At 40.4% G+C, this 14969-nt stretch overlaps 1 protein-coding gene across 6 annotated transcripts in view; it reads right to left on the bottom strand.

Moving 5' to 3' along the window:
• The window catches only part of kmt2d (lysine methyltransferase 2D), a 73140-nt gene that overhangs the window by 29642 nt on the left and 28529 nt on the right, over positions 1 to 14969 (bottom strand). For 4 of the 6 annotated variants that reach the window (XM_031897155.1, XM_031897153.1, XM_031897152.1 and 1 more), the window contains exons 21-32: positions 14760 to 14906; positions 14531 to 14647; positions 14036 to 14160; positions 13429 to 13570; positions 13184 to 13270; positions 12591 to 12710; positions 7231 to 7383; positions 6649 to 6712; positions 6116 to 6336; positions 5582 to 5655; positions 2877 to 2927; positions 434 to 2215 (exon numbers count right to left, since the gene is read on the bottom strand). In XM_031897155.1, the coding sequence (XP_031753015.1) occupies positions 434 to 2215; positions 2877 to 2927; positions 5582 to 5655; positions 6116 to 6336; positions 6649 to 6712; positions 7231 to 7383; positions 12591 to 12710; positions 13184 to 13270; positions 13429 to 13570; positions 14036 to 14160; positions 14531 to 14647; positions 14760 to 14906 (3083 nt within the window). The remainder of the gene's footprint in view (positions 1 to 433; positions 2216 to 2876; positions 2928 to 5581; positions 5656 to 6115; positions 6337 to 6648; positions 6713 to 7230; positions 7384 to 12590; positions 12711 to 13183; positions 13271 to 13428; positions 13571 to 14035; positions 14161 to 14530; positions 14648 to 14759; positions 14907 to 14969) is intronic. The other 2 variants (XM_031897151.1, XM_031897154.1) reach the window with 2 other exon arrangements.

The following is a 14969-nucleotide window of genomic DNA, read 5'->3' on the forward strand; positions in this document are numbered from 1 at the left end:
CAAAAAATTGAAAAAAAATTTAAAGCGGTAGTTCACCTTTGAATGAACTTTTAGCATTATGTAGACACTGATATCATGAGACAATATGCAATTGGTTTTCATTTTTATTTCTTAAAAGTTTTTCAGTTTTCTAATTAGGTGTTTTAGCAGCTATCTGGGTTGATAGGCTCTTACAGAGAGAACTGCAGCACAATGACCATCCTAAAAAAAAGAATGGCATTGTTTTAAAACCCAGGGCTTATATTCATATTTAAAGACCAAATTAGAGTAATTCCCAGTGAGCCATTAATTAATAGTGCACTTAAAAAAATGTGAGAATTTCTAAACATGTAGAATTTTTATAATTAATGCATTCTAAACACATTAAGATTAAACACTACAATTACATGCGTTAATATATTTTAAAATGTCTCAATAAGAATATGCATCAAACCTGTCTGTGTCTTTCCAGCTCTGTCTGGCTCATATTACTCAGCGCTGGATCAGGAGTGCTCTGAAGTTCTGGCCCTTCTTTGGGAGTTGTGCCAAGTGCATTTGCAGTTCCACTAAGGTCTTCCCTCTGCTTTTCTGCTGGAGAATTAAGGCCTTGACGTTGGCTAGGGGACTGAAATGTCTGTTCTTGAGGCAAAACTGAAGGAGGTCTGTGAGGTGATTGTGCATATACATCAGAAGTGCTGCTATTTCCAGATGAATGTGGGCTGTTGGCTGCATGGAAAGAGGGAGTGTTGCTGTTGGGAGAGGCATAACTCTGAGGCTTGTTGGGATGAAAGGTGTTCATTGAATGAGAAGAAGGAAGGTTAGGCTGGTGTGAGGGGGAACTTTTAACACTATCCCCAGGTGAATGGGGGAAAGTAAAACACAATTGATTCTGAGCATTTGGAAAAACACTGGCACCAGGAGAGCGAGAAAACATTGAATTCTGTTGCTGATTCACTGGTACTTTAGGGTGGACCTCCTGGGATGATTGGTAGCTTGATCCAACAGGAGAGGTATGCAGAAGTTGACTGGAAGGTTTAAACCCTTGTTCTGTAACCTGGGGTCGATTAGGTTTGTGAGATGGTGCAAAAGGGTCACGAGAATGAGGCCTAGAGGGAGGTTGTGAGTATGGGTCTGGAGACTGAAATCGTGGGGTCACTGGAGATTGGCAAAATGCTTCCGCAGAAAGTGGCCTAGGGGTCAGTGGGGACTGAGAACTGGCCTGAGACTGTGGGCTTGTTGGGACACGAGTAAAGGAATCTGAGGATATAGATCGGGGATTCAAAGTACAGCTTCCTTCTGATGACTGGGGCCGAGGAGTTAAGGGTGGCTGGGAGTAGGGATCTGTATATGAAACAGAAGATGATGATTGCCTGTACATGTCAGAGTGGTGCTGAGGTGATGTCACTTGTGCATACAAGTGTGGATCTCTGTGGGATGATGCAGGGCTATGAGGCTCAATCTGTGATGTCCGTGGAGTTAGAGGTGCTTTAAACACATCAAATTTCATCTCTGCTGTTCCATCAGCAGATCCAACACTGTGGGGATAACCAGGAGAACCAACATCTTCCTTTTTCACCTGATAAAGCATTCCATCAGAGTGTCTCTTGGGATCCCCATAGCGTGATGGAGACATCATTGGTTCACCAGGTTTGCTAGAGTTTTCAGATGACTGGCTTAATCGTGGACCAGGACTCCCTATCAATGACAGGTTATCAAGGGACCCAGCTGGGTAACGTGGTTTAATAAAGGGCTCTGGAGTAAGAGGTTGGTGATGGGTAGTGGCTTGGTGAGAGCTCTGGTAATCCAAGTTGTGAGTTGCTTGTTGTGCATTGGGTCCAGGGTGATTCTCAGTGCCAGACATAGTCTGGAAGGATCCACAAGAAACTGGAGACTGTCCTAAGGAAGACTGGTATCGAGGATCCAAAGAGTAAGCAGGAGAACTGTTCATGTGCTCCTGGGATGGTGAAGGGGGTGGCAACTTAAAGAAAACATCACCAGGTGACTCCACCCCTGGTGTGCCAGCTGGTGAAGGCTTTAAAAACAAGTCTGAGGAGGTAGACAAAACAGAGCCACTAGACAGAAAGGGATCTTGTGCAGTTGGAACACCAGTCCTAAAATCTGGGGTTGAACCAGGCTGAGATCCTGAATGGGGTGGGATTTGAAGCTGAAGCACTGGACGGTCTATTTTTCGTGCAACTTCTACTTTGGCCTGCTTGTTGATCTGATTTTCTGCCTGCTGTTCAGTCCAAAAAATTTAAAAAAAAATTGTAGGAAAATTACAATAAATAACTCTTGGATGTATGTTACATACACAGTTGTCCTCTAGAATACTATTCATAAAGACTCAGCTTCTATAAAGCGGACAGCACAAACAGTGGAGTTTTATTACAAGTTAAATTGCGTGTTTTAAAAAAACAAAAGCAAAAAAACGTATTTACAAATGCCCTATTTTAGAGAAGCTATCATTCTTTAGTTCATTAGAAAGCCATGCAACACCTATCATCCTGTGAAAGAACTAAGCCCATTGAATTTTAGACAACTTCTCTGTTCTCTGCGGTATACACTTGAGCCCCTTTACCCTATTCAGCTTGAATGACTGCCCCCATGGCTACGCAGCAGTATTATATCAGTGCAAATGGTAATAGCAAATCACGTAATTTAAGGATGGACAAAAAGAAGGAACGGCACACTTTAAAATACAGTCACTGATTCCCTAGGACTGCAATGCAAAACATATTTTTACTTTACTTTAACTGTTACAATGTCTTAAATTAATGCCCAAAATTAAGGTCCGAGTGGAAAAAGATTGTGGAATTCAAAGCTAGCTAGACCAAAAATAGCATTTAAAGGCTGACCAAGTAAACAAGACCATTCCAATGAATCGCAAATTGTCTTACCCTCTGAACCTTGCTTATTCGATGTGCGGCACGATTGTCTTTGGCCTTTTGCTGAGGGATTAAAGATGGAAACAACAAAATTACACCAGAGAACATTCTACAGACTAAAAATAGCTTATTTTGTAAAAATCTTAGCACCTACAGCTAACAAGACCAGTTACAGATGCGCTTAGTAGTATAGAAAAAAAATGTAGGGAATTGGTTATATTAAAATGTGTTTTTGTAACCAAAGACTTAGCTCCCTTCATGTAGGAGGCATGAATCAAAACAGATCTTCCCTGCAAAGTTAAAAATTGAAGACCCAGTTGTAAATTGTTTGGGAGGCCCGTTTCCCTATGACACTTCACCAGTGACGTTTTCATCTGCAAAAAGAACATGCTTTCAGAGACCCTTATTCAGTGTAAGGTTTATGCAATAGAGAATGCAGGCTTACACAGGGCAGAACTTACTTTGATAAAGGTCCTGCTTTAACTGAGCATTGTAATGGTTAAGCTGAGCTCAAGGCACGAGGTTAGGAGAAAACAAAAATAGGGCAGAAATCTAGAGTAGTGTTTCCCAGTGAACCAGCAATGCCACCTTTTCACTGGTGGCTAGACTGGGGGGGGAGCATGTTTAGTAATTTGAGATGAGACGTTTCACTGCCTCAATTTCAAAGTAAGCATGCTCAGTAGCCAAAAGTCAAATTCATTTAAGTAAACTGCTAAGGGGGGGGGGGGGGGGGGGGGGGGGGGGGGGGGGGGGGGGGGGGGGGGGGGGGGGGGGGGGGGGGGGGGGGTCAAGGGGTTAGAGTAGAAGTAGTAATCCAAAGTAGAGGATGTTGCAGCCTTACTATTAACCTCTGAGCAACTGGAGCAAGTTATTTGAAATCTTTAAAAAAAGCTTTAGACAGATTACATTTTTGTGAGGGGTTTACATGTCTTAAATTTTTGTTCTTCAGTCTTTTGTGGGACACAGGAATTGTGGGGTATAGCTTGCACCACTAGAAGGCAGGACACTACAGGAAAAAGTATCCTTCTCCCAAACCAATACCCCTCAACAAAGCATCAGTTTTTATAAGCAAATACAGGAACATAAAAACACCAGAGGTTAAAAAATAAATAAGCTCGATTTCCTAATGCCAACGAGGTGCTGACTGCCCGTATGGAGTATGCTTGAACATCAAGTGGCCGAGGTTTACTCCGAGCCGTGTATGCTATGCAAATGGTTTTTTTTAACCCACCTAGCAATGGTGTTTTGTTTACGCAGAGCCCGATGGAGTGACAGATAGAACCTTAGACTGGCGGATGTGTGTGGTTCTGCAAAGTAGTACTTTAGGGCAAAAACTGCATCCAAGGAGTGTAAGGCGGCCTTCTTTGGGTTTAGGAAGGAATATTATTATTAGGAATATTATTTCCCGATTAATGTGGAACTGAAAACCACTTTGGGAAGTACATATAAAACTGTATGGAGGTCTGCTCTGCCCTAGTTCTGATACACAACTCAAAGAGGAGATGGCCACCAGCAAAAGCAGTTTCCATGTAAGCCAGGAAAGGGAAATAGAGGCCAAAGGATCAAAGGATGATTCCTAAAGGGTCTGCAGGACCAAGTTAAGGTCCCAGGGAGGACACAGGGACTGAAATGGGAGAGTCTCAAGGAGTGGCATCTTGAATGAAGGTTTTGACATCGAGTATAAGCGTCAGGTGCAGCACAGAGGGCAGACACCTGAGCCTTGAAGGGTCCTAATGACAAGACCAAATCCAAGCCAGACTGTGCCAATTCCTGGACAGCTGGGATGAAAAGGTCCTGAAAGGTCAGAATGTGTGATTGACACCAATTCCAGTATTACTTCCATACCTTTAGCTAAAAAGATAGAGTTTTTTTAACTATGGTTGGGAATTTTTGTCAGGGAATCATAGACTCAATAGCCAAGCCAATAAATACAGGTTACAGGTTTCAATGGTTTCTTTAGGACAGGAATTCAGGTGTTAAAAGTGCCTGTGTGGCTGAAAGCCAATATTGTCCAGCTGTGAATGGGAAAAGATGTCAGCATCTGTGGCAGACCAGGAGAGGTGTAATGTATCTAGGATAAAGGTGTCCTGCCTCCAAATGGTACAAACTATAAACAAGCAGTTCGCCGCTGCCCCCCCCCCCCCCCCCACGCAGATTTGAGAGAGTAATAAAAGATGAGCAGTAAAGAAAATAATGAATGATTACATTCTACGTTGGTTTACTAATTAGCAGCTTACCATGATATTTTATAGAAATCAAACAGATCAGTCATATCAATATGCAGTAACTTTTCAACAATGTTTCAAAAATTTAATCGGGTTCTACCCCACCACCCCCTATGCTAGTTAAAAACAAGGTTGTAGGCAAGAATCCCTAACATAGTAAGAGTTCCAACAAAATCTTCTAACTGGCGAAGGAAAGGCTAAGTCACTTGAGGGTGCCAAAATGTTAGGCACCCCCAAGAAACACAGAAAAAGGAAGTGCTCGGTACAGGTACCCCGGGCTGGTGCAGTTTTCTCCTAACAGGGGCACCAGTACAAGGTAAGCAATTAAAGTCACTTGGGGGTGCCTAACATTTTGGCACCCCCAAGTGACTTAGCCTTTCCTTGTCCTTTAAGGATAACAGCCTTTTTTTTGCCCACTATAGCTAAAGCTATAATTTATTACCACATCATTACGCCAAAATTAACACAGTTCAGTGTTACACAAAAACTCACCAGATATGGTGCTTTATCGGGTGCTGGAACTTTTCTCCACAACTTCATGATCTGCTTGCACCTACTGGTCCAATCTAAAGAAAAGCAGCTCTGAATTAAAAACAAGTCTCCCGTCTTTTTATTTAGTTGGTGCCAGTGTAATGCAATAGTGAGAAACAATGAAAAGTGAAGATATCAATATTATTTTAAGAACTGTTAACAGCCAGTTTTAACTTAGTCAGAAATGTGCATTTAAAAAATGGAAGACAGTAAAGCACAAAGCATATACACTTTCACTCTACACAATTGTATACACTGGAGCTAGCAGCTTTTTAGAAACGTTATGTAATATAACAACATAAGCCTACTCCATCTTGGGGTCAAAATGCTTGGAAACATGGCTGAGCAGAAAATTGCATGCATCCCACTGCATGACACAATCTGCATCTGCATCTCCTTGACCCTTAGACAACTCGCAAATGACAGTCTCTACATCAGAGAAACACTGGTCTAACACAAAATTAACTAATTCATATTGTGAAATATATTTCTTACCCGGGTATTCCAGTTTGAGATTAGGGAAATTCTTGTTAGCATAAAGGACAGGTGATATGGTTGAAAGTTCACCCAGCTCTTCATCTTTCTCCCACCTTTGTAGGCTACGCTGGTTGTAGGACAGGCCATCAGCCTCTCCTTCAGCAGTAGGTGTAGTTGGAGTGGAGGCTGTAGGCCAAGAGCTCTCACTATCACAGTGTTCAGGGCTGAATACAGAATTCCTGCTCATAATGAAATAAATTAGTATAGCATTATAATCAAAAGAAATTCTAAAAAAATAAATGTGTACAAGTATATCAAAACAGACCAGGACTAATTTAACGCAATACACACTAAATTCTACATATAGAAACACTAATAACAACCAAATTGGCAAATTGAGAAACTCAAAAGCAAATATCCAATTGCGTTTGGAAACTGTGCAAGCCCATGGTACTGCCAGCCACTGATACTTTGGGTGTACACCTTAGTACACGTAAAAGTTCAGGGGAAAAAATCGTTTTATGATGTCATAACGAAAAGTTTATGTATACCTGTTCTCCAAGAATCCAGACTGTGAAAAAGACTCTACATAAGAAGTAGTAGGATGGGACACACCTATAAAAAATACATATAGATTTATTTGAAAAGGAAATGATGGTAAATGACAGTAAAATATATTTTTCATTGTTATTTTAGGAACAATTCACTAGCGAAAGCATGTGCAATGTGGGCAGTGATGTCACAAATGCTACGGACTATAAACCATTTTTAATTTTTAACAGTGGTGGGTATGGAACCAAACCACTTCAGCACAAACCACTTCACCACAATCAGCACTGCCAATTTATACCACCATGAGACCACAACCTTTTGAAGCTTACTACAAATGCAGCATTATTTTTAGGCCTTCATTAGTTCAGACTACTAGGCTACAGTGACCATGGAACAGCACTCATTAAGCACTAGGAAGTCTGGCTGCTGTAGCCCTGAAAGCAGAGGTTTGGGAAAAGGTTCTCTTGTCCCGGGATGGTTCGAAGGATATTAGATCTAAAATTCTACAAACTATATATAATGACCCAAATTTTTATGTGCACATTACATACTGAGAATATGAGTTTATCACTAAAGTTTACCTTGCAGAAAGGTCTGCGGGGACTGGCTAGTTGCTCCAGAAGTTGAACTATCCATCCTGCCACCAATGTTGTTTAAAGTCGGCTCCTGGTCTGTTGGCCCTAGCACATCCTTTAGCATTTGCTGTATGTCTGTGTTCTCCATCTTAGGAAGTTCTGCCATGTAAACAGAAAGAACATTTGTACCATGTGTTAGAATCTTATAGCCTTAGTGATAAAACAAAAATAAAAAGGTGAGAACATAGAGCATGACTGAAGTGAAGGGAAGAATGGATATAACACCTGCTAGCACTTATAGCAGAAGATCAAGGCAGCCTCTATAGATGTTATTCCAAGATGATATTAAAGACCTAAATAGAGACCATAAAGCACAGAATCTGTTTGAAAGTTAAGTTGCTAGCACTGAAACAACCTAGCCAATGTTCTCTTTAAGCCAACGGATCAAAACAGTGAGGCTGGCTTAATCTAGAGAGAAAGACAGTGTTGGAAGAGGAAGTCAGCCTGAAGGTCAGTTAAGAATGATGTAAGAAGAATGCCTATTAGCTCTTATAGAAACTCCTGGGAGGCAATTTTTACATTTGGGATGAACAATTATTCACAGTCTTCGGTATACTTCAAACCACAGGCTGGATGACTGATACAGCGATGCTTTCATATGAATCCAAAAGAAAATGTGTGTATAGATTAACTTGCTGTAATTGTTATCTAACTAAAAAGAGTGGCATGCAAAAGGCAGAGGGCATTTTGATCATTATTACTAGTAGTCTATCCTTGGAATGCATCCCATATAACAATAACAGCTACAGAAATGTACTTCATAAGACAAAAAAATCAAATGTTTGCTAAAGAATAACAGGAACAGCTGTATTAGTGCTAAGTCACTGTTAGGACTGCATGGGAAATGTTTATATATTTAAGTCTTCCCTTAGACCAACTTTTAATAAAAGCCCACGTAGCTGAGTAAGCAGGCATGGTCTTAAGAGTAATGGGTGAATTATGGCTTTTATAGGGGCACTTTGTTCATGCAATTTCCTGCATCTAATTTATTCTATTCTTGTACCCATGTGAACTCATTGTAGCGTTTTAGTTTCTTTTGTGGTATTTTATGCAACATGCTTTTTTTTTTTTAACTAACTATAGAGTGAATACTACATGCCAAATTTACAAAAACTGACTTACAATTCTGTGGGGGAGATGATCTGCAATCTGCAGTACCATTTGACTTGAAGGGACCGATGGGATACTGCCTCAGCATGACCCTCTCGGTACAGACCACAGAGTAGTTTGTTAATCAATGTGTTCACACATGGCAGAATGGGGGGAAAAGCCTCCGCATGGGATCACATGTAAATAATGGCTTTGTGCAATATGTACACTGTACATGAACAATGTATGTAAGCAAGACATTCACAGGGCAATCTCCAGCTCACAGACTGACCAAAGAGATATTGTGCAAGTGACTGAAAATGTACATGTAGTTTTTGTTGGCCTGTTTTTTACATTTTAGAGTTATCGCTAATGGCAATATTGCAGCAGTAGTTGGGCCAGTATGATTATTTGGCAATTTTAGTGACTGTTAAATAGTTACACAGAGAAAAATATATCTATATATATATAAACCACCATTCACAATGAAATAACATATGAAACCAACAGATATCGGGGGTTTGGCCCTTCGTGATATTACTTTTACCTCTCTCAACATTTGAAAAATGCAAGGAGGGACAAAATTGCCGAGCATTTTTTGACCACATCCCCTGAATACCACATTTTAGAAAATTAGGCAGGTTATTTAAAGTTTGAACACATTTCTGGGGGTTTTAGGGGTCTTGCTTTATGTGTTATTACAGTTTTGCTAAAAAAGGTGAAAGTCTGCAAGTCTCAGTTGCCCCAAGAGACCCGTTTAGCGTATTAGTTACAATTGTATCTCAGTGCAGGTGTAGCTTGTTAAGTTTTCTGGACTCTCTGCCAAAAGCTATCTATTTAATTAAGTTCGAGAAACATTGTATATTTTTTTTAGCGTTCAGTGCAGGAGATCAAAGGGAAATGAGGGACATTTAAGAAAGAATCCAGGACTTGCGGCCTGAGCTGTCAATATAGGGACTGTCCTGCAAAAGTGGGACAGCAAGGAGTTTGTATGCTGTCCTACTGTCTTGCATGGGTTTCCTGCGGGTACTCCGATTTCCCTAAATACTCCAAAAACATACAGGATAGTAAACTGGCTTCTGAGTGAGAGTGTGCATTGCGTGTAAGCTCCTATAGGTAAGGGACGGATATGAATGATAAATAATCTCTGTAAAGTGCTGCAGAAACATGTTGGTGCTATATAAATAAGAGGAAATAAATATTGCTGTACAATTAAAACATGTAACCCTTATGACATTGAGATCTCTCCAACCAATCCCCAAAAACACTCCATTTGATAATTTGTTCTTTGATAATAACGTTTGTTCCAGGCAAATGTTTTTATTTTGCACATATCCCACTGAATGATAATCTGTAATTGTATATAGCAGTGCTGTCCAACTCCTGTGGTACGGAGGTCCGTAATTTTTCTGGCCTACATGGTAGAGGGCTGATAATGCAAGTCAGTTTTGGCCACCCCCTATTTTAAACCACAAATATTAACACACATTAATTTTTAAGACCGTATCCACATAAATGGTGGTAGCACACCAAAAAAAGTCAAATGGTTGGTGCTCACTGTAGGGATATCACCCATCACACACTGTGAAAAAAGTTTATTGAGCCATATTAAAGGACATGTAAAGCCTAGATTTGCCTACAATGTATATCAATTGGGCACGTCTCCCCCAACCAAATGACATCATTTGTACTGCATATATCCCTTCCACTTGCTAGCACCATCACATTTTCCTAAAGCAAATCGCAGCTTTCACCCGTTGCCCACTTTTTCTCTGTTACATGATCAGTGACATTTAAATCTGCAAACAGCATACACACACACACACAGACCCTTATTCAGCACACATTTCATCAAGAATACAGGCTCACACAGGCAGAACTGTTTTTGATAAAAGTTCTGCTTTGTTTGAGCACTGTAATGGTAAAGCTGAGCTCAGGAGAGAAAGGAGAAGAAAATTGAAGCAGATAGCTAAAGCTGAGTTTCTATGGGAACCAGCAATGCAATCTCTTTACTGGCTGCTAGACTGGGGGGGCGTGTTTAGTAATCTGAGCTTAGAACAACTAAGCCTGCCCACAAGCCAACAGCCAAAGCAAATCCCTGAGGGAGGGGGCCGAGTGGGTTACAGGAGGAGAAGGAAATCTAAGTGATTAAGGGGATGCTGCAGCCTTGCTATAAACCTCTGGACAACCAGTGTAGCAGGCATTGAAAGATTTCAAAGAGGCTGTCACCGATTAAATTTGTGTGTGTGGGGTTTACATGTCCTTTAAGCCACTCCCTTAAATCCATATGAATGCTTCTCCCCTGTGGATAGCACAGCAACTCAGCACAAAATTAAACACAAAAGGGACCCCATAACTATGTCCAAATGCTACCAAACCCCCAGAACAAACCCCTGCCATGTTCACCCCCCACAGGAATAGGGCATGCAAAGTATGGCACACACAGGCTCCATGGGGCAGGCAAAGTATGGCACACAGGCAGCATAGGGAAGGCAAAGAATGGCACACAGGCAGCATAGGGCAGGCAAAGAATGGCACACAGGCAGCATAGGGCAGGCAAAGAATGGCACACAGGCAGCATAGGGCAGGCAAAGTATGGCACACAGGCAGCATAGGGCAGGCAAAGTATGGCACACAGGCAGCATATGGGACACACAGGAAGCATAGGGCAGGCTGAGTATGGCGCGCACACACAGGCAGCATAGGGCAGGCTTAGTATGGCACACACAGGCAGCATAGGGCAGGCAAAGTATGGCACACACAAGCAGCATATGGCAGGCAAAGTATGGCACACACAGGCAGCATAGGGCAGGCAAAGTGTGGCAGATACAGGAAGTTCTGAGGTGTGAACAATGGAAGGGCTTACAGGTGTAAAAATAAAAAATGCAAGGGCTTACTGTCTGAATCTGAGGTGTGAACAAGGCAGGGGGGGCAGTTAATTTGCAGCAGTCAGACAGATGGGGGTGGGGGGGGCAGCACTGGTATATAGTATTGCTAGCAGTACTACAATTAATGAGAAAACCATCAACTGTGCAATGCATGTACATCTATACAGATAGAGTGTGTCACATACAAGAGTTGTCCACAATCTGCAACCTAAAGAATATTGAGGTTTTTGGTAAAGTTTCAGTCCTTTCTGCTGTGCTCCCAGGGTAAACATTACAGCATGGTAATTTGCTGGTTTTGGCTTAAAGCTCAAATGATATAGGCATGCATGGGATACCAACACTTAAGTCATGGGGGCCTATAGATTAACCTACTAATTTAATAGGAAAAAAGAGAGTTACACTACTCCAATGTGGAGCAAATTAATAAGGCCTTAAGGTAAAAGTACAGCATATACAAGCTCACAAAAAAAATAAATCCCATCAATTTAGCAAACTGTATTATTACATCACAAGTGAGGAAACACTTAAAGGAACAGTAACACCAAAAAATGAAACTGCTTTAAAGTAATAAAAATATAATGCACTGTTGCCCTGCACTGGTAAAACTGGTGTGTTTGCTACAGTAACACTACTATAATTTATATAATAAGCTGCTGTGTAGCCACGGGGGCAGCCATTCAAGCTGGAAAAAAGGAGAAAAGGCACAGGTTACATAGCAGATAACAGATAAGTTCTGTAGAATACAATAGTGTTTTATCTGTTATCTGCTATGTGCCTGTGCCTTTTCTCCTTTGAATGGCTGCCTCCATGGCTACATAGCAGCTTATTTATATAAATTATAGTAGACTTTCTGAAGTAAACACACAACTTTTACCAGTGCAGGGCAGCAGCACATTATATTTTAGTTACTTTTATACACTTTCATTTTTTGGTGTTACTGTTCCTTTAAAAAACGTAACTTCATGTGATAATACAGTGATAAATAAGATTTTTAAAAAATGGAATTTAAGTATTGAGGAAATGTACACTAACACACTTAGTAATAAGAAACCGAGATTTAAAAAAAAAAAAGAAAAAAAAAAAGTCTGTAACAGACAAACAAAAGCAGTCCCACGTATGTGTACTTAAGAGAATCCCACTAAGACAAAAACATTCCACACACTGCTATACACATTTGGTAAGGTGCAGCATTACATTACAGCACACTGGAAAAAGGATGTAACGGAAGATTAACAATGAGATTTTAGAGAACTGATGTAGAAGAATAATCTATACTTTTTTATCCAACACACAACAGAGAAGCAGGGGTGGGGAAAAGGAGAGACCAACCCTCCATGGAGATTTTATCCAGATCCGACCCGAGGGCTCCCTCTGGGAGCAGAACTGTAATTCTCTCTTCCATGTGAGTAACTGCTGCAACATTCAGGACCTCTGCCTCGGATGCATCCTCTGCGGGGAGTGGAGTGCCATGTAAATCACTGAGGCGACTTTATTTTCAATTACTTTAAATTAAGGAAGAGCCGTTCAGGACTACTGTTCTATCCAAAAAGGCTTCACCCAGACGAGAACCCAAACGTCAAGCAAATTATAATTTCAGATTTCATTTGTTTTTACAAAAAAAAGTAGTAATAAATGTAGTTAAAGGAAGGGGAAAGACGCCAGGCAGAGGGGCAACTCAAGGCTTCCCACCACTGACTCTCTCAACGACCAAAGCATTTCTAGTCTTTTGCCCCACGGTTTTCCTTCACGGAAGTTCATTTCCTAATAAATGCTAAGGCATGGGACTGGATGTTACCAGAAGCAAAAAAAAAAAAACTATGTATTATTCTCACAATAAATGGGCTAATGTAAAAAAAAAAAAAAAACAAAAAAAAAAAAACAGCACACTAAAAAACATCTTATAACTAGAGACATTTCCCAACCTGATTTCTCTGCCTTCATTTCACTGCTGTCCGACTCTTCCACTGGTACTGCAGGAGTAGGTGCATTTACAGGCTCTGCTGAGGGAGCTGGAGAACAATTTTGTTTTAATTATTTTTTAATCTCCAAAACCCCTAAATGTCAGAACATTACTACTTTTTTAATATTTGTTTAAAATGGAAAGAGATACCTCGCAAAATACACCATAAATAAAAAAAATTACACAAGTGAAATTAAGTGGCCTTACCTGTGCTTTGCAATGATGTTTGAACAGAGCCCTGTGGTGGCAAGGTAGCACCCTGTGCTGGTTTTGGCTTGTGAGAAACTGGACGGGATGCCAAAAGGGCCTGCTTGCCAAGATCTATTAATTCCTTACCAAAAAAGGCTTCCTGTGTAAAAAATGGCATTATTTTAGAGGGACCAGAAAATCAAAAGGGCAGTAGAAAAGAAGTTAGTAGCTCGAAATATGCCAAGTAGCAAAATAAAAATATAACAAATGTTGATATGTATAGGAGTAACAACAACCCATTAATAACCCATTTTTAATGTTTAAACAAAAGTTGGACCAAAGGAGTGCTGGAACTGAAGTCCAAGCACCCACTACTACAAGAGTTCAACTGGCCTGGCATCTGCTAACATAAAACTAATTTGACTTTGAATCACTTTACACCATGCAGCTAGTTTATGAACAGCATGTAACTTAGGTTGACAATTTGAGTGAGCAAAGGTAATGACCAAGAAGTAACTTGGCCCTCTTTATACAATTTACAAAACCCAAATAAAATATAGCATACAAGGCAAAAAAAAAAAAAAAAAAAAAAAAAAAAAAGAAAGAATTATAGACAGTGTCTGACCTGGAGATATGCTGGAAACATATCCTCCAGTTTGCTCTTTTTTCTGCCTCTTCGCTTCTTTTTGTCATCAGATTCTGTAATTGTCGTTTCTGGACCAGTTTCTGTAGGGGTTTCAGGAGGGGCAGCTGCAAAAAAAGTTTTTTTATTTTAGTATGCAAAAAAAGGGGATCCTTTGTACATACTGTTGTCAATACATGGTAAAATAATTACATTAAACCAATAGTGCCACCTGGTGATCATTTAGCCTGACAGTCAAAAAAAAGAAATAAAGACAAAATTATTTTGATGTTGGTATGCTTAGAAAAGACCAGATTAGACAGATGACATTCTTAATGGTATTATCTAAACAAAGCAAGCAAGAAGGAGGTGTGGGAGTTGTACTGGTACTGACTTATGCAATTCCCCCACAAAGAGTTTATACCCATGTGTGGCTTAGCAGGCCTTTTCACAATTTGAAAACAATATTACTAAGAGAAAATCCTATTATGTATATACCATCATCTGGATGAACATCTTGATTTTGGCTCTCTCTGAAGGCCTCGAGAAAAGCTGCATGTCCCTTCTTTGTCCTCGTATGGGTTTTTCTCTGTCTGATCATAAAACCTCCAATACCTAGAGGAAGAAATATCATTATAAGACAATATTGTCCCCAGTTGTTTTGAGACCCTCCCACGAGGGAAAAAAAAAAAAAAAAACAGCATTTTGCCCCATAAAAAATATTAACCTGGCCTGTAGGGTTTTCTTTTCTTTTTTTTAACATCTTCAACATCTTCCATGCCTTTTACTGGTTCTGTCTCTGCACATGCTTCCCGTTCGGGGCTGCCCATTGCCTCTGTCTTTATATCACACTCCATGGGCTCCACATTGCAGTCTGGGATGAAAGAGCATGGGAATAAATATTTCTACATACATTTAGACTTCCAATAACAGTAAC

This window comes from Xenopus tropicalis, chromosome 2 (assembly GCF_000004195.4).
Source record: "Xenopus tropicalis strain Nigerian chromosome 2, UCB_Xtro_10.0, whole genome shotgun sequence".
In the NCBI taxonomy this organism is placed as follows: domain Eukaryota; kingdom Metazoa; phylum Chordata; class Amphibia; order Anura; family Pipidae; genus Xenopus; species Xenopus tropicalis.